General features: G+C 41.6%; 2 protein-coding genes across 2 annotated transcripts in view; one reads left to right on the top strand and one right to left on the bottom strand.

Moving 5' to 3' along the window:
- Nucleotides 1–4,819: 4,819 nt before the first annotated feature.
- On the top strand, nucleotides 4,820–9,117 carry kics2 (KICSTOR subunit 2). The gene is made up of 3 exons (XM_070853789.1): nucleotides 4,820–5,313; nucleotides 6,672–6,960; nucleotides 7,914–9,117. Exons 1-3 carry the CDS (start codon nucleotides 5,082–5,084, stop codon nucleotides 8,731–8,733), a joined length of 1,341 nt encoding a protein of 446 aa, XP_070709890.1. The 5' UTR covers nucleotides 4,820–5,081; the 3' UTR covers nucleotides 8,734–9,117.
- A 2,139-nt stretch (nucleotides 9,118–11,256) lies between these two features.
- The window catches only part of LOC139221613 (SLIT-ROBO Rho GTPase-activating protein 1-like), a 29,338-nt gene continuing 17,725 nt past the window's right edge, over nucleotides 11,257–22,869 (bottom strand). The window contains exons 9-23 of the mRNA XM_070853531.1: nucleotides 22,583–22,684; nucleotides 20,832–21,029; nucleotides 19,798–19,882; nucleotides 19,669–19,696; nucleotides 19,513–19,546; nucleotides 18,248–18,308; nucleotides 17,824–17,901; nucleotides 17,599–17,733; nucleotides 16,952–17,057; nucleotides 15,075–15,299; nucleotides 14,710–14,789; nucleotides 14,161–14,362; nucleotides 13,297–13,428; nucleotides 12,202–12,544; nucleotides 11,257–11,738 (exon numbers count right to left, since the gene is read on the bottom strand). Coding sequence (XP_070709632.1) covers nucleotides 11,286–11,738; nucleotides 12,202–12,544; nucleotides 13,297–13,428; nucleotides 14,161–14,362; nucleotides 14,710–14,789; nucleotides 15,075–15,299; nucleotides 16,952–17,057; nucleotides 17,599–17,733; nucleotides 17,824–17,901; nucleotides 18,248–18,308; nucleotides 19,513–19,546; nucleotides 19,669–19,696; nucleotides 19,798–19,882; nucleotides 20,832–21,029; nucleotides 22,583–22,684 — 2,262 coding nt within the window. The 3' untranslated portion in view covers nucleotides 11,257–11,285. The remainder of the gene's footprint in view (nucleotides 11,739–12,201; nucleotides 12,545–13,296; nucleotides 13,429–14,160; nucleotides 14,363–14,709; nucleotides 14,790–15,074; nucleotides 15,300–16,951; nucleotides 17,058–17,598; nucleotides 17,734–17,823; nucleotides 17,902–18,247; nucleotides 18,309–19,512; nucleotides 19,547–19,668; nucleotides 19,697–19,797; nucleotides 19,883–20,831; nucleotides 21,030–22,582; nucleotides 22,685–22,869) is intronic.

Raw genomic sequence — 22,869 nt, forward strand, 5'->3', positions numbered from 1 at the left:
GTCAGCATGGCTCTTTGGCACAAAAATCTGACCCGACCTCAGTCGCAGTCAATCAAACATGTTTGAATTTTTTGATCAACTGTAATCACTAAGATCCTGTAACTTTTCATCGAGATATGTGAATATAATATATATATATATATATTTATATATATATATATATATTTATATATATATATACTATTTATTATTTTCATTTTAAATCCTGTATTGTTAAAATGTTCATGTGTGGAAAATTTCACACTAAAGTTATTTTGCATGGAAGTTATCTGCAGCCTGCATAGTTTTTATTGTGCCACAAAGTTTTTTAGGTGAGGGGAAAATTCAAAATAGTGATCTCACTGTCAAAGCATGTTGGTACGGCACCATCTTATGGAATGATTACACTGAAAACACAAGCCAAATGAAATTATAATCAATATTTCAGAATAGATATGTATAAGTTTGAATTATTCTGAACCAAATCTTATTTTACAACTGCTACCAGTGATTGTTTCCTTGATGAAAACAAGTTACCCATGGTTGACTTCTAATAAATAAAGAAGTAAATATAACAACAAGTCAGTCGTTTGAACGGCTCTTTTGAACGGCTCCTCAAGATCCAGCTCCCTTCAAAGAGCCATAAATCCCATCTCTAACTCCTGTGCATAAATTAAGCCTCAGTGTCACTTGAATGGCTAAATACTCTTCAGATTTGTTTTTCCCAGAAACAGAGCAGTCGTAACTGATTTTAAGCAAATTTAATAGTCATTTATCAACATTTGTTATACTTCCTGCAGCAAGAACACACTTCACCACAATAAAGTGTTAGTGTGTTCACAGCTTTGAATTTATACTGTATATAAATTCATAATGCGTGAACACCATCATATGGTGATTTACAATTTCCCAAAATTAGTTTTTTTTTTCCATTCTGAGTAAATACACACACATTGCTTACAAATTCATCCCAAATGATGCATAATTTTCAAGACAATACAGATATTTACGTAAAAGTCTTGAAAAGTTACACTCACACTCACACCTACGGGCAATTTAGAGTCACCAGTTAACCTGCATGTCTTTGGACTGTGGGAGGAAGCCGGAGAGAACCCATGCAAGCACGGGGAGAACAAGCAAACTCCACACAGTAAGCTTCGAAGCTCAAACTGCAAAGCAGTCGGCCAGCAGATTCAAACCTAGAACATTCTTGCTGTGAGGCAACAGTGCTATAACAGTATAACAATTATGGCCAATATTATTTTTTAACATTAAAACATAAACACCCTTTTGAAAAAAAGATCTCTTACATTTGGTTATTTCAAAATTGAAATTAAGTTGAAAACAAGATTATAATTATGGTACGGATTCTGTTAGGCTGTGCTTGGTGCTATAATTACAATGTCCACATCTTAGTTTAGCATGATTTCATGATACCATTGACCTGATGACGACGCTAGATGAAAAGGAAAAGCTCAAGGAAAAATGAGAAGATCAGAGTCATTAGTATTATACCTCTGGGGAACAAGAGTGTTTGTACCAAATTTTTTGAAAATTCATGCAATAGTACGGGAGAAATTGATCCCTTTTTCCATGTACAGCTCAGTCCTACAACTTCATCATAGCTCTTCAGCTATAAACCGTAAGAGTGGTGAGATAAGAAGTATGCAAGGATTTCTGTCTTTTATTTTTTGTGTAAATAAGGATTGAAACCAGAGTGGTTAGTTGTCTGCTAATGTTTGTAAAAGCACATCATCTAAATGACCATTAAAATTTAAACCGCAAGACCCAAACCTGCTGTCACTCTCAAACTGAGTAACTTCATTGTCTTTGAAAACTGAAAAACACTTTTGCAAAATGATTTGCACCAAGTCAAACTCTGATTATACATGGCCATAAATAACCTGCATCAATTATATCCTCAACACAGTAACAAAACAACTAAGCATTTATATGAATCAAAAAAATACGATTTTCTCATTAACAATGTATTTAACTAATTAATTTTGACCTTTAATGGCATTCAATCTTCAAAGCCATATCTGACTTTGCTACTTTAGAGTTTATGTTCTCTTCTCTAACAGCCACTGTGGTGATTAAATAAGAAAATTAAAAATATAAGTGGCATTTGCTGAAACTGTTCCAAGTCATGAACACACACACACACACACACACACACGGAGAGAGATTACATCACCTACCAAGCAGGAAGAAGTGGAGGAGGAGAATAAATGTGATTTGTGCTCATGTTAAAGCTGTTGACAGTTTTTAAAGGGAGCAGAAAGATCCACCCCATGGACGGGGGAGATTGGCTCATTCGCTGTGATTTAGTCATTTGGTAATTTGACCCAATGAGAAGTTAGAGGATGACCAAGTTTATTAGAATTCATCCTGTGGGGGGGCACGAATATCTGAACCAACAGTTAGGAGAAAGTCATACACTTCACACTGTGAACATTTGCACATTCTACGTTAGTTAGAACATTGTGTATGTTCCTGCACTGCTGTGCAGCTCTTTCATTTTAAAAAACTGACAGATTTTTTTTTTACTGTAAATATTTCTATTTTATGTTTCTATTTCTCTAGACTTGCAGTAAAAAAAAAAAAGAGTCAACATGCTAACATGCTCACAGTAACAATGTGAACTTGCTGCTGTCTACCAGGTATAATGTTAATCATGTTCACTGGATGGACGTATAAAGAGAACTGGATACAGGAACAGTGCCGGGTTTTTAAGCAAATTTGACATAGTTGCCAAAGAGTGGAATTACCACCTCCAGGTCTGTCACATTATGCCATTGTGGCCAAAAAGACTATTTTCCAAAGACTTACATTGTGAGAGAGTTGTTGTAAATTGGTGGATAATGGCGTATTTGGCGTATATTATCTTCCCAGTGCGAACCGTGAAATTGCCCCGTTTCAAATCATTATGTACTAAATGTAAATTTCACTAATAGCCAAATCCAGAGTATTTTCCAGGGCATAATGAACTGACGTTCAAGAGAACGACCCTGGGGCAGAGTAGTTGAGAGGTGGGGTTAAGAGAAACTTATTGATAAAGCACTAAAAGCACAGTTTGGGGCGGACGGGAATGTCATTAGTTTTGCTGGCATTTGATCATACAAAAGTGTCAAACTTTGGTGCTAGAGAAATAAGGCTTAAATGTTCCACTATATTTGCTGCAGTGACACGACCTTGTACATGGAAATCTTTACACTTACTGGAAGCAGCCTCTCTAATCATAAAAGAAAACAATAATTTGTTTGGGTTCTGATGTCATAGCTGATACAAGCATCGCTATAGAGAGCCATCCATACAACCATGCTGTAAATAAGCTTTTGCCATTACTTAACATTGACTGATCAGTCTTTTTCTCCACAGACCAACATTCATAGTGATGCACAATGATGCTGTATATTTATTTTACTGACTTAATCATCATGTGACAGTGTACATTCCCCCCAGCACCAATCTGATTTCACTGGATGTTTCTGTGAGCAAGCAACTATTAACTGTCTAGCTTTGATTCATACAGCTCACAGAAGTGGCACTGAAGCAGAGACATCCATGTATAAAGACAGAGCGGTGGTCATAGCAGAAAAACATTTGGAAGTATTATTGTAAATTGTTATCTGTAAATGAGTGTGGGAAGTTGTATCTGTACTGTATCTCAATACATTTTAAAATCTGTACCAAGTGGAGCAGTATCGAGCCTGGCAGTGTGAGCCTGAACTCAGGGCAAAAAAAAGATAGGCAACTGAGAGGCAAATTTGAGGTGGCAATATAGAAATATGCATCGTTCCAGCTCTTGAAGCTAAATACATATAATCAGTCATTAGTAAAAGGACATAATGCAAAGTGAGCAAACAGAAGAAAAATAAATCTAAATCAAATCAATATTTGGTGTGACCAACCAAAACGGCACCTATTCTTCTAGGTACACTTGCACAGTTTTTGTGCAGGTAGGTTGTTCCAAACATGTTGGTGAACTAACCCGATCTTCTGTGGATCTATTCTGCTTCAAATCCTTCTGTCTCTTCATGTAATCCCAGACTCATTCGATGATGTTGAGATCGGGGCTCTGTGGGGGCCACACCGCTGCAATAAGTTTCCTCAGCCGACTGCTGCGTCTATGGTCCTCAGCGTTGCCCGTTTCTTTGCTTGAGCTTGAACAGCACATATTGAAACCTCAGTCTGCTTTGAAATCTTTGCCTGGGAGAGACCTTGCTGATGCAGAATAACTACCTTGTGTCTTGTTGCTGTGCTCAGTCTTGTCATGATGACCTGTGACATGAAACAGTCTTCCACAGCCTCACCTTGGTAGCAGAGTTTGGCTGTTCCTCACCCAGTTTTAAGCCTCCTACATCTGTTTCACTTCATGACTATGTTTTAACCTACATATGAAATTGATGGTCATCAGCACGTTTGGTATAATTGGTTAATCATACAATTCATAAGAATTGATGAATTGAATGCAAAGGGTGGTCACACCAAATACTGATTTGATTTCTTCTGTTCGCTCACTTTACATTTTGTAAATCAATAAAAATAAATAATTTTCTATTTTTGAAAGCATTCTTACATTACAGCATTTCTTCACACCTGCACATTACTGTATATTAGCAGAAATCTGTACAAATTATATTCACGATTACAGATTACACATACCTAACACTTGAGGCACACATAAAGACTAAAATACAGTTTCAATACTTTCCTCATAGATAGGCAAATAACACTGCTACAATAACCCCATAGCTCTGTGTAGCTCTACTCACTCTGTCAATGTATTTTGGTACTCTTGACTCTCCGTAGTATTTACATCCAGTTTAGCCAATATGGCGTCGGGCGGTTAGCCACTTAGCTGGATACAGGAATGTTTTTGATTTTATTGTCATTTTACGTAAATATTTAAGGCATTCACCGACATCATTATGAAGGACTACGTCTTCAAGAAAATGCCAAGCTGATTTTAAGTTCGTAAATCGGTGTTCTGTGGATGTAAGAATGATATTTTCTTACCTAGACGTTAGACCGTCACTTTGCTAGCACGGTTAGCTAGCAGTTAGCAGTGGGTCAGTTTGCAGGAGTGTCTCTGACCCATGACGGAGGTGGAAGAGCTGCGGCCCGTTCCTCGGGAGCGGGCCATCCTTGAGAGCTTCTTCACACAGCTCGGCATGTTTTCTTTCGACCGAGCTAAGGACTACGTGGAGAAGGAGAAGGACAACAGTAAGAGCGCCGGGGCCATCTGGGCCGCGCTGCTGGCCGCCCTGGCTCACCTGGCCGCCGCGGAGAAGGCGTACCACAACATGACATTCCTCGGACAGAAAATGGGTAACGTTAAAATACTTCACAGGAGATGTTGGTTAAGATAAGATAAGATATTCCTTTATTTATCCCACAATGGGGAAATTTCTAGTCGGCAGCAGTTCACACATACAAAGAAAGGGAATACAATATATATATATGTTTACATGTACAGTATATACAAAAAATAATGTATGGTGAAAGAATGAAAGAATGAGGTGAGATAGAAAGGCTATTGCACATGGGGAAAATATAAAATATATAAATATATATGAAATATTGCACTTGTTCCTTTTTCTTGGAGTGACCCGAAACAGGTGTTTCGCAAAGTCTGAACTCACCAGTGCTGGAATAAATATTTGGATCCTTTATTTAAAGTCAAATTACTAATCAAACAGAGAATACTCCACTGTAAATAAAAGTCCTGTAGTCAAAATCTGTCTCAAGTAAAAGTATAAGCAGTAAACATAAAAGTAAAAACTACATCCTGTAGTAAAATGGTTGCTGTCCGTATTAACCTATCATATTAGATGTTTGTGAATTGTGAATTGTTTGTGAAAATCCAGCTCACCCAAGAAGGTTTTTTAATACTTGGTTTTCACTAGATGGAGAGGGTATGAAAATCAGTAAAGCAACTTAAGTCGTCAGACAAATCTAAGAGTAAACAGTACAATGTTTGCTTCTAAGATATAGTGGAGATTCAGTCTAAAGTTGCATAAAATGAAAATACTCAAATGACCTCAAACAATGTACCTTAAGTTTGTATTTAAATACAGTACTTAAATAGATGGACTTTCCGCCACTAGATACCACTTTTTCTCTGCTCATGTCTCCTTGTTTGTTTCTCATGTACCATAATGTGATTGATTGAAATGTGATCGTTGTGTAATCATAGGGAAATGGGAAAATCACAAAAATGAAGCTCTGCAACTTCATCTTAAGCCACCCTTTGTGACGACACTATCAATTGTGACTCTTGGCTTTATTAATGGTTTACTAATACTGTAAAAATCTTATTTACAAATGTATGAATATAAAAAGAAATATCTTTATGGATATATTCAATTTTCTTTCCCTCACATTAAATGATGTAGGTTACTTGAGCTCAGAGTCATTGTTTTCACCTAAAGTGTGTCTGAAACAGAATTTTCAGTCCACCACAAAATGGGAAAATATTTGTGTTATTGTGCAAATTGGACAAGTGCGACCCTGGGAATTTCATATAACCTTTACATGAAGATTGACGCACACTGACAGCCACATATTTCTAACACCAGATGGCACTGTGGCACATGAATGCTACAAGTCAACCATTTTCATCTCACAGTCCACAGCAGAAGACTTAACTCCTACACTATTTCTAAGCTTCTCCTCTCTCTCTGCAGGAGGCCAGTCTTTCTTCAGCCGCAAAGACTCCATCCGAACCATCTACACCTCCCTGTACAACGAGCTCAGGAAAGTGGTGACCATGGGGCGCCACAGCCAGCCGGGCTCTGCGTCCTACCTGGAGGACCTGCTGTCACACCTGTCAGAGCAGCTCTGCCACTTCACCCAGGCCCGCATGGAGATGGCAGACTTGTACGAGAAGATGCACTCGCTGGGCAGCCAGAAAAGCATCAACTCGGAGGAGCTGGTCGTCACACTGGAGGCCGCCCTGCAGAAATACAGCTCCAAGTGTGTGATTTTCTGCTACTTTATACATCTAATTCACTACATTACGTCACAGAGAAATACAACATTTATAAAACACCTGAAGTTATCAGTTATTTCACAGATTATGGTTTTATGGTCAAAAGACATGATCACTTGTGTAAATTTAATTTTCTTTTTAAAAAAAAGTGAGTCATTCTTTCTTGTTTTAGGCTACAGACTTCATTCCTATGACATAAAACAAGTTGATTTAAATAAATAAAAAAAACATCTTTAATGCAATGACTGTTTTAAGAAAATAAGGATTTTAAGACTCAATCATATATTAAAACATCATCAAAGCAGCAATTCTTCTGCAAAATAAGTACTTTTGTTACTTAAAGTACATTTTTCTGATAATACGAGTACTTTTACTTAATATTCTCAATGTAGGACTTTTGTAATTATGTATTTTAAAGGCTCTGGACACTTCCTCCACCACTAACATGATGGGCATGATTTGGCCTGGATTATAAAAAACATAAATAAATAAGTGAGAGAAAAGATAGAAAGTTATAAAGGAGAGAATGACATAATGGGGTTGGAGAAGCAAAACTTTCTGCTTAATCCAGCAAATCGGGATTCCACTTTTTTCCCCGGAGACATGTCAGCAAAAATGTGTCCTGCTGCTCTAGCGGGAACACAAAGTGCACGGTTGAGCTGTTGACTGAGCTGCAGCAGGTCACGGTATGACACACCACACATCACTAATTTGACCGTGCACTGAAGGGTGAAGGTGATCTCATCAGCAGACCCGAAGGAACACCAAATATAACCCCAAATACAGATTGTGTGTGTAGCTGAGCTTAGAATGTATCCTTAGCACGACAACAGCTGTTTTCAGGTCACTCCAAATGAAGTCAGCTACTGTCTTTGTATTTGTCTGCTTGTTTTCCTGTTTAACTACTAACCTCCTCCTCCTCCTCCTCCTCCTTCAGGTTCCACCACCCTATCCTGGGCCGTGTGGAGGAGGGCTTTCAGACGGAGGTAGACGTGGTGACCCAGTTGCTGCGCTGTCAGGCCCAGGTGTCAGAGTGGCACTTCCTGCCCGCCCTGCTCAGCCTGCACGGGGCCAACTCCAAGCTCACCGCCTGGGGTCAGCTCTTCCAGCGGCAGAAAGAGACCCGCAAGCACCTGTTTGGAGGTCAGTCCCAGAAGGCTGTGCAGCCTCCGCACCTCTACGTGTGGTTGCAGCGCTTTCAGGCAGCGCTCCTGGCAAAGTTCAGCTTCTACTTCCATGAAGCCCTGAGCCGGCAGACGGCCCCGGCCGACATGAGAGCCCTGACCGCCCGCACCGTGCCGGACTACCACGGGAAGATCTGCTCCTTCATACGCAAACACGACGCCAGCAACGTGTCTCTGGTGTTCGACAACCGCGGCTCAGAAAGCTTCCAGGGCCACGGCTACCACCACCCGCACTCATACAGAGAAGCACCGAAGGGTGTAGAGCAGTTCCCCGCCGTTGTGTCCCTGCCGTCAGGAGAGAGGCCGCTCACACACTGGCCGAACGTCATCATGATGATGGGAGACCGCGCCGCCGAGCTCAACACTCTGGACAAGGTGGTGCACTTCTACGACGATAAAGTCCAGAGCACCTACTACCTGACGCGGCCGGAGCCACACTTCACCCTGGTGGTGATCTTCGATGGCAGGAAGTCAGAGAAGGATCTGCACATCGCCGCCTTCCTGCAGGAGATCTCAGGCTCACTGCGAAACTCTAAACCCTTCAGCATCCTCAAACCGGGGTCAAAGGGCTGAGCTACGAGTGAACAGCAAACATGATGGAAAAACATGTCAAATCATTTCTCACAGAGAACGAAGATGCTTAAATGTGCCATCCTGTTTTGGAAATTCTCATACGGTCCAACTGCAGCAGTTCCTTATGTTAAATCTCACTTTGCCAAAAATGTCCCAGACCAAAGAGACGCACCACTTCATCGTCTTTGTGAATTTAGTTTACTCTGTGACTCTTGGGCCATCACAGTATGACAAACAGTACGCTGCTAGCGCTTAAAGCCTTTATTTACATTTATGAAGCATTTTAATTACTTTACAGTTACTGTTTTAACATGTTTCCTTTTAAAATTTTTAATAGCCGATTACTGTGCCTGATGATATTCAAATAAAGCCTTTAGGTGATCACACATGCTGCTTTATTCCTTTAATAATAAACGTTTTTACTACTGACAGATTATTAGATTCACTGTTGGATCAATCAACTCCAAAAAGAGCATTGGCTGATATCAGTTTATATTGACTAACTTGTCCATTTGACGTGTGTAATATTCTGGGAAACACACGGTTTACTTTGGTTTATGTGTTGGGGCAGCATGAATTTTAATCACCTTTTTAAAAAAAAAAAGACAGAAAAGGTTAAAGAAACCACTGATTTACAGAACAAACCTGGAGGTTTATTGAGTGTTTAAACAAAACATTTAGCGACAGTTCATTTAAAGAAAGGTTCAATCAGTTACTGACTTGAATGCTAATTTATTCCGATTTATTTATAATATAAATACAACACATTGATACAATCCATTTGGCTATATGAGCTCATCTTTAGGAAGCTCAGTTTTCAAATACAGCAACACTAACAGACAAAAACCATTTCCGTTATTATGAAACACATTCAAAGAAACCTCCCTTTGAGTTAAAATGCACCAACATGTTATGATGCTACATGCCAAGTACACAATCCTATACATCAAAGTGCAATGTCACAATGGGTTAATGCTAGAATTCATAATTCAGTAATCTACTAAACACTTTATGATTATTTCATTCAGAGTGCTGCTGCTCTTCGTTCAGGACATGCGTGAGTGGATTCACAACTCCCCAAAAAAGACAAGGATTAAAAAAAAGGCACTTTCACATACACACACACACACACACACGCGCACACACACACATACAGATGTGCATCCATAGCCCATCTCAGCACGTCATGTCTCATTTTAATCACCACACTCGCATCAGTTACCAGCCCGGTTGGAGGCCACATTCAGTGTGCTGTTCAAGTGTTGTTGTTTTTTTTTGTTTTTTTTTTGGGCGTTTACACACAGAGCCCCACCCTGTTAGCTTATTGTGAATTTAAGGTTAACTAGTGACTTCAGTGACTTCACAAGCAGGTAAACCATTGTTCTGACACACACACATACCCACACACACACACACAAACACACATAGAAAGTGGCATGCTTTTTGCACTCGCACCGTTTTCCCCAACTTGCACTTGCGTGTTCTGGCACTCAAGGCAGGCATGAATTATCTATCATCTATCACTATTCTAGTGCTTCTGCACTTACAAGGGAGCAGAACAAGGGCAGGCAAGCAGGGCACACACTCTTCTTGCACATACACGCACACACACGAACAAGAACAAAATCATACGCCCAACCCCCGTCCCAGAAAAAGTTCTGTCCAAGCTGGCTCCCTCCACCACTCAACCATCACACCCTGTTTGAAGCTCCGCTCCGGGCGCTGGTTTCCCCTCCGAAAACATAAGAAGGCTGTTAAAAAGTTTAGTGAGTCGCCACAGCGGCTCACTGAACATTCAATAGATGGCTGAACAGTCGTTAAATACTAGAAACATTCATTAAATAGCTGGACGTTGGTTAAATAATGTGAGTTTGGTGTCACTGACGACCTCAAGAGGCGTTTCGTGGTTTGAGGTGTAAGTGAGCTTAGCAGCTGAACCGAGTGAAAAATAAAAAAATAAATTATAAGTCACACAGACGTTGTTGAACCTTTGTTGCCTTCACTCTGCCGTGTCCTCTTCCTTCTTAAACGCACGAGTCTCTCGTTACAGATACAGCAGCCGATCATGATCGTTTTTTTTTTAAGAAAACTGCGACCTTTTGGTGATAGGCGCCTCAGCTAGCGTAGGCCTATCTTCATGACAGTACAGCCAACATTCACGTCACTGAAACTACATTTTACTCTACAGTCCCCACATCTCTCCGACTATCAGGTCATATACAGGACAGGACGCTCTGCCTTCGCTCGTTCCTATGTCTCTTTATCAGCAGTTCTTTTAGCTAACCTTTGATAAATGCTTCAATACATGGAGAAAGTAAACTCCTACACACCAAGAGAGTACACACCAACCTGACAACACATAAATATCATGGCATATCATATCATAGGTCATGTCATATATTATAGTTTATTACTACATTTAAACCTTTTTGTCTCTCCTACCGTTTCTACCCTCATGTTGATTATAAACACTAAGCAGTACCCTGATCTCCTCTTCTGGCCCATTTTTGGCCCGGGTCGGCCTGATTTGGCCTTTAATTGGCCTGTTTGGCTCACATGGTGCAGGATTTGTCCAGTGGTGGGGGCAGAGGCGGAGTGCTGCTCTTAGGTGGGACCATAGGTTTTGGCCTGAGGGCGGGGGGCCGCAGTGGAGCCCCGACGCGGGCAGCTGCCACAGGCTTGAAGGAGCCCAGGGTGTCAGGGGAAGGGTTGGCAGGTCTGGGAGGTCCCGGCGGAGGTCCAGGGAGCGGGCTGATGGGGCTCAGAGGACTGAGGGGGCTCGGGGTGCCAGGGGTGCCGGGGGTCCCCGGGGTGCCGGGGGTTCCCGGTGTGCCCGGGGTGCTGGGGGTGCTGTGGGGGCTGGGAGACTCGGAGGAGCAGGTGGTGATGGGGCCGTTCTTCACCTGCTCCAGAGTGTCCAGCACCACGTCGGGAGCCGGCCGGCAGCCCTGCCGCTCCAGCTGCCTCAGCTCCCCCAGAGCCACAGTCACCGTCTCCTCGATGTCCTGCAGGAGGATTCAAAAGGAGGAGTAGAGTGAAGGGAGTCCATGAAGAGAACAACAGGGGAAATGTTAATGCAGCCGCACTGGAAAAACTCAACTTTAAAGTTGCAATAACTGATTGTTGTGGGCACTTGGGAGCCGCGGAAACAGGCTGTGAGCAGCTACAGAGCGACATGAACATTCATTTTAAGTCACGTTTGTGAATGAATGCAAGTCCAATATTCACTCTCTTTTGGGTCTCTACTGACTCCTGAGGGAAATATGGATGCGCCACTATGTATGTAAACACCTTGCTCTTAAATGTCATTGTAAACTGAATATTTTGGGGGTTTGGCTTTGAAGACATCACCTTGGAAAATCTTTGGTGTTGATTCTGCAAAATTCAATATGAATCCATTAAATATGAATGATTAATTCACCTCTAATTACTACTTTACTAAATAACTGAATCAGTGTGTTTGTGTACCTGTGCCAGCGTATCAGGATCCAGTGCTCTGGAGCGATGGGAGTCGTTGAAGCCATGCTGCCCGCTGCTCGAGCGCCGGATGGGCGTGTCCTCCGGCCTACGCAGCGAATCATGTCGACTCACCGTCATGGTCACGGCGGCAGCAGAGCGCCGGCGGCGCTCCGGGCTGTCTAGGGGCGGGGTCAAGCCCTGACCTCGTCCCAGCAGCAGCTCCCTGGGACTGAAGTGACCCGTCACCGGTGGGGAACTTCGCTCCATCACCCCCCCGTTCCCGTGGCAGTGGCTGTCGTTAGAGCGGCCGAGGGGGCGGCGGAATAAACCATCGGTCCGCTTCCTCCTGTGACTGTCAACAGGAAACAACACAAACACTGTTGGCTTATATTTACAAGAGCGCAATGACTGTGAGGGATGCTTCAGGCTGCGGTGAATGTTGGCCCATGTTAGCGAACATACAGAAATACACACAACAATATATACATCAACATCAACATGGACACAGTATATAAACCTGATGACAATAACATGCAATAATCTGCATTCAATAACTCATCTGTGCAGTAATCAGCATTTTATATTTTACTATTTTATTCTTATTTATTGTATATATTCTGTAGATACGACAATTAGCCTTTTGCTAAGCCCCGCCCCCTTCAGTCACTGTTTCTACCCGCTGGCCAATAGGGGGCGCCTGTGCAGCACCTCGACTTTTAGTTTTAATATTTTAAGCAAGTTTTTATGTCAATAATACTCTGTAATAGTACTATCATTTTACTGAAGCAGGCTTTGAATGATTTTACTTGAACTGGAGTCCTTCCACCACTGTTGAACACACATTTATCTTATACTTGGATTCCCATCTCAGACATTTGGCCTGACGCGTATTGTTAGGAAAGACTGTGAATAAAAGGGAAAGGTGTTTGGCGTCTGCACACGAGGAAGTGAGTCACATGAGAAACAGCTGCGATGACAGCATGATGAAATTCACAGGTATTTTTAGAGGTGAGAGAACAAGCTGGAAAATGGGTTTAACGTTCATGGAGGCTAAAATAATCCTCTCTCCTCATGTGAAAATGGAGGGTGTCTTACATGACAGACCTGTTATAGGTCTCTGGCGGTCTGATGTCGGTGGGGGAGCTCAGTTCGCTTCTGGACCGCTTGTCATCCGTGCTGCTGCTTCCTCCGTCGCTGTCCGCTTTCTGACTGAGCGTATCTGACATGGCGTCGCCCCTAACGACACAGAGACTCTCAATCAGGACAAATCACTCGGAGAACGGGAGGGCTGAACTAACACAACACACCAATCATCAATTAACCAATCAATAGCATGCGGTTATTGACTCCCTCAGTCCAATAAGTCTGCTCATCAACAAGATGTGCAATCCAGTCAGCAACAAATCCACCCAGATCCATCACTGCAGCTCGTCAATGAATCAAATGGGCCACTTATGTTAACTAGAGCTTAAGTATGGCTGTTTTCATGACCAGCAACTTAATACAATGCATATACATTTTACACATACACACTGTGTTAAAGACATATGCATGTGTTAACATTATTTTATTATTCTAGGCTTAAGTTTGAGTTTAAGAAATGCAGATTGTACAGTTTCAAGGTTATGATTAGGAAAACTGAAGGTAAGAAAGGAAATGGCAAAATGTAAATATGTAGAATAAAAATAACTTAAATATCATATATATGATACAGACCATTACAAATATGTATACATAGGTATACATGTGCACAGTGTGTGTGTGTGTAAAATGTAGCGATTAATTTGTTGTATATGTATGGACATTGAAGGTAACATATATCAGGCTTTGAAACAGAAAATACTTGCTAGTAAATTCACGTCATTGCTGGTTTTTGTGGACAATAGAAAAATGGTAGAATATGACAAAACTTATATTTAGATCTACCAAGAGCACAATGAAACCAGCGAACACTACAGGGACCCTGACAGGAAGATGCTGTGCACTCGCCTGTCCTTCACCACGATGTACTGATGAGGCACCAGGCCGTGGTTGCCGTTGTGCCGCCCCTCCCACCAGTCATGTGACGCTCGCTGGAATAGCAGCAGGGACGCTCCCTTCTTGAAGGAGAGCTCGCGGCCGGACCGGCCCACGTAGTCGAACCTCGCCACCGCCTCCACCGCCTCACCCTCTGCCAGAGAGACGGGGAGAGGACAGAAGAGGAGGAGGGGGGGAGATGAAGATAAGATCTAGACGTGGAAATAGAGGTGATTCTGAACATGTCAATCAGCCGTCTCTGTGGATTTGTTCCTCCCGCAGCTCGGCCAATCAGAGAAGAGCTTTTAAAAAAGAGGATAAGTCTTTTCTATTAATGCTGATAAAGAGAGAAAGGGAGGAGGAGAGGCGGGTGGGGTGTGGAGAAGGAAGGGAGGGAGAGATGTCTCCATGGCTGCTGTTGCCGTGGCAACCTCTCTCCACCAGGAGACAGCGGGATGGGAGTGTGGGGGCGATTGTGTGAAAGTCAGGGGTCAAGCATACCCTCGTCGCTGGTCTGGGTCTCTGTGCCGCCATCAGGCTCGGCCTCCTCCAACGCTCCCGGCTCGCTGAACGGACTCTCGCTGCGGGAGGAAGGGGAGAGGTGTCAGGCGCTGTCCATTCAGCATGGGAACAAAGGGAGGAGGACGCATGCACAGATGGAGACAAGGCTGCTAATCAGAGTCTGAGGACGTTTACGCAACAGGGAAGAACAAAGTAGGAGAGAAACACAACACTCAATGTCAGCAGCATCGGACTAAAGGAGAGAGGGGAAAAACTTGTGTCCGATAGGTGTCACACACACCTCTGTAGAGTCTGGAAGTCTGAAATAACAAAAAAGAGGTTTTCCACGCTGATCTGAGTCTCACCAGTACTGGTCTCCAGTCATACACTTCTCATACACCGGCCCCGGCAGCTCCTTGGTGTCTGGGAAGATGTTGTCGTGGTTCAGGATGACCGTTTTGACGACCTCATTCACGTGTGCCTGACAGGCCACCTGGTCCAGCGTGTCCGGTGTGGGCAGCAGGGTGGGCCCAAATACGATGGCCAGGTTCCCAGCATCCATCATGTTCTCATCGCTGTACTGGGAGAGGCTGTGGGAACCGGAAACAGTACAAGAGCGCTGAAACATTTGGCAGCATTTTACTACACAATCAGAAAAACCCATAATGTTACATTTCATTCATGAACATTTTTATGTCCAAATGGTATATGACTGTGACTTTGATGAGAGAAAGCTGCGAGAAAGCTTCAGTTGCTCTTTCCCCTGTAAAACTGTGTCTGTATTTTCACAGCGCTGCTTAAGTTGAACTTTTCTGAATGATTTACAGTTGTTGAAACAAGTGATCTCATTATGAACGGACGGTCCTGGGTGTGTTTACAGTACCGATGTCGAATTGGCTGACTTAGGAACAACCTAATACCCCTTTAAAACCATCAGTGTTTACTCTAAGGAAATAAGGCTAAATCACCAACAATAGCATCCGTTTGCTGACTCCTTTAAAGACAAAGTCAATATTTAAAACAATATTTGGTTAGAAAGATGAGAAGCTAAAATTTACTTTTACATTATTACAATAAGTGAAAACTTCACGATCATTTTTATTAGCAGATAAAGTGAACTTTTAATAGAATGTAAGCAGTGGCTGATCGACAACAACACAGTTACAGCACATTCTGTAATTACCTGTCAACGTAGTAGTTTTCATTGTCTTAACAAGCACGCAGGATTCGCAGGAAATGATGCAGTATATAATCCTGAGCCTCTGGTTTTAATTTTCACTGACATCAGCCTTGTAACCTTTATTAATGTTGCTGCTTTGCATTAAAAGCACTAAACGAACAAGATGTATTTACACAGACCGCAATCATTCATCAAAAATGCGCCTACAGAACAAGACATGGTACGAAAGTTAGAATTCGACTGATTCGTCGATGATGAAAATAATTGGAAGTTGCAGCCTTAGTTGCATCCAGGCTCAAATGATGCTCAGATTTTACTGTGTGCTGTACAGAGATATTCATTCACCTCAGAATACTGACACAGCAGAAGCTTTCTGGAAAAAGACTGATGAAAGAAACATACGTTTTCTAACAGAAGCTTTAAAAGCGAGTGGGGCTTTGGCTTTATTGTACAAGAAACTCTGAAAATGTGAAGCTTCTTGATCTGTAGAAACAAATCAGTCTGTCTCTTTTGTGCTGTAAAACAATGCCGTGGATTTCTTGCCAATTACATCCTCACAGCTCATTATGTAATGGTCTAATTTGTGCTTGGCAATTAAAAATGTACTGCGCTGATGTTAAAATGCTGTATACGCATTCTGTCTCTATTATCGTTTCTTGGGATGTTGCCACCAGCTTTCTCCGGACCTGGAATTTAATCACTGGAAATAGAAATATTTTCACTCTGCTTGACAGTGAAGCTCCTGGTTTAATAACACTGAAGCTGAACACACTTCATAGGCCACCAATACATTCAGCTGGTAGATCACACCTGCACATCACACTTAGCACCCCTCCTCTCTCAGTCTATATTTATTTGAGAGGCTGTAGATATGAAATGTGCTCTGTTTTCTACATGCTTTAAAAGTGCACTTCTATCCCTCTTCATTACAAGAGACATTTATGGCCTCTCCCACCTATCCTCAGCTTTAAACCCTCAGGAGAGCAGCTTTGAAAAAATGGGGAAAAAATGGGTGATTGTCATTATCTGTAAGGGCCTGTTTTTGTGTAAGTGGATACTCACTGGTTGAGAAAAGCAAACAGGTAACGCATCACCACAAGTGTCGCCCTCGGGACACCCAGCAGGATTTTACGGATGCACTGCGCTCTCTCGTACATGTTCTCAATTCCTGCGGCAAGAAACACACATCAGAGCAGCGATCATGAGTCGCGAGGCGTCTTAACGGCACATCCTGAGAAGCACAAGCCGGCATCACAGAGAGAGAAGCAGGCGGCTCCATATGTCTGCTGTGCAGGAGATGAGTTTCAGAAAGAAAAAGAGACACTAAAGAGAAACAAAGACAAAGAAACTGAGAGGGAAAGTGAGTGTGTGGGCTGAGGACAGACAGAGATTCAGTCATTTCCTTTAGTTCAGTTTAGTTCCTTTAGTGTGCTGATGGAAGCAGCACAAATGTTCCAATGTCACAGCAAGTGATAAAGTCACATTTCTCTGCTGTAAAAATTGTCAGTCAGACAACTTAAACTTTCTTTGTGACACCATTAAAATGCCGAATTAGCTATTAGCAGCTCCTGTTTGCAGTGTGTCTATGGAAGTACAGATAATTACAACTGGATCACTTTAATATTAAAGAAAACCTAAAAATTAGATTTTTCTACTGTCACCAAACTTCACACCCCCATTACAGCACATGTACATCATGCGGTACTCACGGACGCAGGATATGAGGTCATTAAATCTGTCCTTGGGAAACAGCGGGTTCTCCAAACCCCTGAAGTAGAGCTTCAACACTCCGGCAACGGAGTTGATGTCATGGTTGCTCTCCTCGTCAATCAGCGGGTCATTACCTGGACGGCAGACAGAGCAAGTTGAACGTTTAACCACGTCCTTACCCACCAGAGGCTGTCGATCGTGTGGCCGTCAGGCGACCTTCTCACCTCTCTCGAAGGAGTTCTTGATGTCGTTGACCTCCACCTGAGATCCTGACACTCGGAATATGCCTTGATGCTGTAGACCTGTTGGGAGCAGAGGGGAGTTTGTCTTTCAGTCTGTAGCGTTAGCGTGGAGCTGCTGAACTATCAGTTAGTCATAGTGACTGGACGACACTATCACCACTGCTTACAGCAAGCAGGAGAAAATATTCAAGATATTTGGAAATCAAATGTATGACTTTTGAATACATTGTAAGGCCTTTTAATTGAGAAAACTAAATAACTATAACTAAATCCATTGCTTTTTAAGACTTATCAAGACCTGCAGATACAACTGATTTGGAAAATAGTAGTCGAGTAGGTGCTGGAACCACTGCAGCATAAATTCCTCATCAATAACAGCCGATCGAACCTAAATGCTGGAACTCACCGTGCAGGTTGATGTAGCGGATGCAGCTCTCCACAAGCAAAGGTATGGCTTTGGTTGAATCCTATGAACACAGTCATCGAGGAAACAGTTACTCTTGGCTGTTGTTTACACTTAGTCATTGTGATTCTGCTTATTGACTGAATTTCTTATTGACTCCTGGTTGGGATTCTAAATAACAAGGGTTTTTGTGGGCTGGGATTTTTCTACATTTTTCTTCACAGTAACGAGTTAAAATGCAGCTTTCAGCAGACATTATTTAAACTAAAGGAAACATTGCATTTGTCAGGGACTATTTCCAGTGACAATTTCTCCACAGTTGGTGCTACATTCATTGCTGCCGTTGGTCTTTTCAGGGAATTTGCTGACATTAAGAAAAGTATAAGATATCACCAAACATGTCCTTTAAGCTGTTCTACACCAGGTTTTATTTGAAATAGATACTTTAAAATACTACATTCTTACACATGGCTGCAGGAATCATTCCCAGCATGACATGATTTTAGCATCAGGATTACATTTTGCTGACTCCCTGCCTTCTTTTATACTGAAAATACTGGATCTGATTCTAAAATTCACAACTAGATACACAATATTCAGTTAGTCAAGGGTGTAGGTTTGGTTTCAGAAGTGAAAATTATGTCCATGCAATTTCTGTCATTTTCATATTTATATCAATCTAGGAAATGAGTAATTATGAAATTACATTTTCATATCACGCTCTCCAAATTAATGGCAGTCTAATTAATAAAAAAAATTAGAAGAGCCGTGAAACTGCTTCATTATTGGAACACTGACTCTACTAAATCGCATTTTTTTTTATTGCTGTTGATACATCATACCATATGAAAGATCCTCAGTAAAAAGAGAACTACCCTTTACTTCCACATATACATAATTTATGATGATATTTAGCATATTTTTGAATAAGATTGAATGGAAAAAATCAAGATTAATGTTTTTTTCCCTGAAAAACATTCAGAGGTGTTTGCAGTATTTGCACAGTCCTGAGTAATTAGTTAGTAGTCGGTTCACTATCAGTCCTGTCTGTTCACTCTGTAGCATATATTTACACACACACTTACTGTTGCTCGTTAAGATTATTGCTCTGCCTGCTTTCTCCTATCTGAATTTCGGTAGCTCTGGTGTAACTGAAGTGTAAAAGTGTGAGGGACATGTACCCCCCAGTCCCCAGTGGACATGACAGCCCTGGCTGTCCACAAACACACAGAGAAACACCCTGAAGCCTGACAGAAGTGAAACTCTACCTGGTGCTTGCTATGGGAGTTCTTCCGCCCACGACTGTAACGAGCAGAAAGAGGAAAAACAGAAAGAGGAGTGTCTCAAACTGAAGTGGTGGGAAGGGAAGTCAACACTTATAATTAACGTGAGGAGAAAATATGCACTGCAGCATGAAATAATACCTGGTAGTCAGCAGTTCAGCTTTATATCCTGTAAGATAAAAAAAACCAAACAGGGCTGCTGATCACTGTCTGTGTTATAACATATAAGACATAAGGCAACATATAAGGAAGAGTTTACGAGCGTCTTACCCTCTGCTAAGGCTTTCTTCAGTATGTCATGTTTGGCCTGGAGCTTGGAAATGAGATTACTCCCTTCCAGATACTCGCGGAATTTCTGAGGGGTGAGAAATAAAACGCAAATACAGGCGTCACATATTTAGAATGAATATGACATTGAGCCCCCACTTTGTTTTACTGTGAATCATGTATTGGCCATTTTTAAGATTTTGGGCCATTTTGCTTCCATAGCATGTCCTCTTTCAGACATGCTGAAAGAAAACGTCTGACATACACAATTACGTGTTCATTTTACAACACATTATCTATTTGCGTCTGTAAATTTCTCCTAAATTCGTATCCTTAAAGACCGTTTTTCCTCAAAATGTGTTTTTCTCACATTCTGAGCCAGTAATCTCCACTATATACGCATATACGCCAACATTTTCTGTTTTATTCCTCTCTATATTCTGAAGATTTTTACAGAGGGATTTGTTCATATATCATCCATGGCCTAATTCACACATTCAACATTTTACTCCTTAAAACATGCCAAAAAAAACCCCTGTATTTTCTGATTCATGGAATGAGAAAAAAAAGATCCAAAATTGCCTCTGGATGAACCTTTGGCTTTAATATTTGAACAAAATGAAACCATGAGTGCAAATTTAATTAGATAATGCCTCATTTGCATATTTACACATAAAAAATCCAAAAGCTTGTAATACAAAAAATAATTGTCTTATTATCAGTCATCAAGTGAGTAAGTTTCACAGTGACACCTATTTGTTAAAATGTTAACAAATATTCCCCTGTAGTGTCTGCCTATTACTATTCTGATAATTGTTTGAGTTATTTTTCATGTAAAAACATTTCATGGTGCCAGCTTCAAAAATGGGAGAATTTGCTGACAAGATAATAGTTTCTTAATTATATAATATATAATATAATTAAATTATATTATATATTAGTATAGTATTCATGACGATTCATATTTCAATTGAAAGACACATGTTCCAGCCTGTTGTTAGTTTGCTCTATAAGTATGAACTGTGTTGTTCTCTCACAGTGAAGTAGAAGAGCTCCGTCTCCTGCTGGTTGGCCCGTCTCTTGGCCAGACTTGGTTTGTTTAAGTAGCCGTCCGACACGCTGGACTTGACCGACTCGGAGGACGGGCTGTGGGTGAAGCTCTGGGAGACGTCGTAGTCGTCCAGCACGGTCATGTCCTGCAGGGTGGTCAGAGTCGCACCCCAGGTCTTCTTCACCTGGGAGGGGGTCAGAAAATTGACTTTAGATCAAAAAGGACAAAGATATGCATCAAGGTCCTTCATCACAGTGATGCAAACATCCTTTAATGTCTGTAATATGTAATATAAGTTATCCATAATACTGTTTTTCATCCTGAAAACAACACTGAACACAGGACTTGTACTGATCCTGTGTGGAAGAACGACTTTATGGGCTCCCTTGAGCACTTACTTCACTGAACACCTCAATAAATGTCATTACTGCACACAATGGCTTCATGGATCACGAGTTATGAATTAATATTTGTTTCAGGCTGGAGTTTCATCTTCCAAAACCTTTGATGAACTGTGTGTGTGTTCACTTCCCTGTTTATGTCTACTCCACACACAAAGTGTGTTTGTATTTACATCGGGGATTATGGGCGGGAAAGTGTTTTTATTTGTACATGATAATCAGGGTGTGTTTGTGTCTACGTGTGTGTTTGCAGGCTGCTGAGATGTGCAGATGCAGCTCATTAATCCAGACTCCTTCAGCATTTTTATGCCCTTCAGGGTGAGTTAACAGCTGCCCTCTGTGCACACAACGCTCCAGTCTGCTCCACAACAACGGTGAGGACGCCACAGACTGCAGCACCGAGTGGCTTTCAGATGGCACAAGTTTATTTTTAGTGGCTACATCTGCTACATTATCACCCCATTAGAACAGCATAAATTAGCATAACTTTGTGCAAGGTTTGGATCTGTCAAATAAAAAACATTTTAATTTGTAATCAGTGAGGGTTTTGGCCCACTGTAGCCATGTCCAAGTGTGGGTCACAGTGAAATATCTCAACAGCTCTTGGACAAATTGCCAGGAAAGTTTGTACACAAATTAATAGTCTCCAGGGGATGATTCTAAATAAATCTGTTGATTTTCATATCAATCGCTGCCCACATTTCCGATATAAAATAGTTCCAATATTGAGCTCACTGGGAGCTGTTTCCCTGATTGGGGAACAGCCATGCTAGTAAGAGCTTTGTAGGCTGGACTAAGAAAGGAAGCATCTTCCTGTGTCTGAAGGAACATGGCCACAACAGTAGATGACACTCACAGAGCAGTTGCAAGTGACATTAAGTCCTGATTGCAAAGGTTAAAACAGCTTCTGTGTTGTCTGAAAAAAGCAAAAAAAAGCAAAGGCAGGACAAACATGTCCCTTGCTTCTGATTGGTTGTGGCAAAGTCAAATATACCTCTGCCACACACAGAAATCAGCAAATATTAACAGTATGTCAGACTGAATAATGAAGTGAAACAAAAGAGATGGGAAAGAGATTTAGCTGGTTCATTATTCATCCTAATTGGCAATCTAACATGCTTAAAGGTTATTTGGATAGCACTCAGAGCCACTGCTACTAGCTTCACACAGAACAAATAATAGAAACAAAGATACAGAAATAAAATAATAAAAAAATCATAAGAAAGGCAGAAACCAGTAAAACAGACCAGATTTCATTGCAAACCATCTGCTCTTTGTCCAGCTTCAAAGAAAATGTAGTAAAATTTGGACATTTGGAGACATTTGTGTGTCTGACCTCTTCATTCTCTATCTTGAGAGACGCCAGGCGGGTTTGGAGCTGTGTGAGGCGGAGGGTGAGCTCAGCCTGGACATGTGGCTGGGAGGCAATCTGGGTCACCTGACAGGAAGTGGAGCAACAACAGGTTAATCAGTAAATCACTATCCAGAGAGGCTAAAAATTCAAATGTGTGTTCACCTGGAACCGGTACAGAAATGAAATTGTGTTTTCAAGTTTATGTTTCAGGATTCTGACCAGCGTCCATTATATTACTTTGTGTTACCAATCTGAGCATTTCTGTGACC

The sequence above is a fragment of the Pempheris klunzingeri genome, chromosome 22 (genome assembly GCF_042242105.1).
Source record: "Pempheris klunzingeri isolate RE-2024b chromosome 22, fPemKlu1.hap1, whole genome shotgun sequence".
Lineage (NCBI taxonomy): Eukaryota > Metazoa > Chordata > Actinopteri > Acropomatiformes > Pempheridae > Pempheris > Pempheris klunzingeri.

Bases quoted from the DNA above. Each gene is read 5' to 3' on its own strand.
- kics2 (XM_070853789.1), top strand. From the start codon at position 5,082: ATGACGGAGGTGGAAGAGCTGCGGCCCGTTCCTCGGGAGCGGGCCATC. The intron at 5,314-6,671 runs GTAACGTTAAAA...CTCTCTCTGCAG, and splicing joins ATTCCTCGGACAGAAAATGG to GAGGCCAGTCTTTCTTCAGC. The intron at 6,961-7,913 runs GTGTGTGATTTT...CTCCTCCTTCAG, and splicing joins CTGCAGAAATACAGCTCCAA to GTTCCACCACCCTATCCTGG.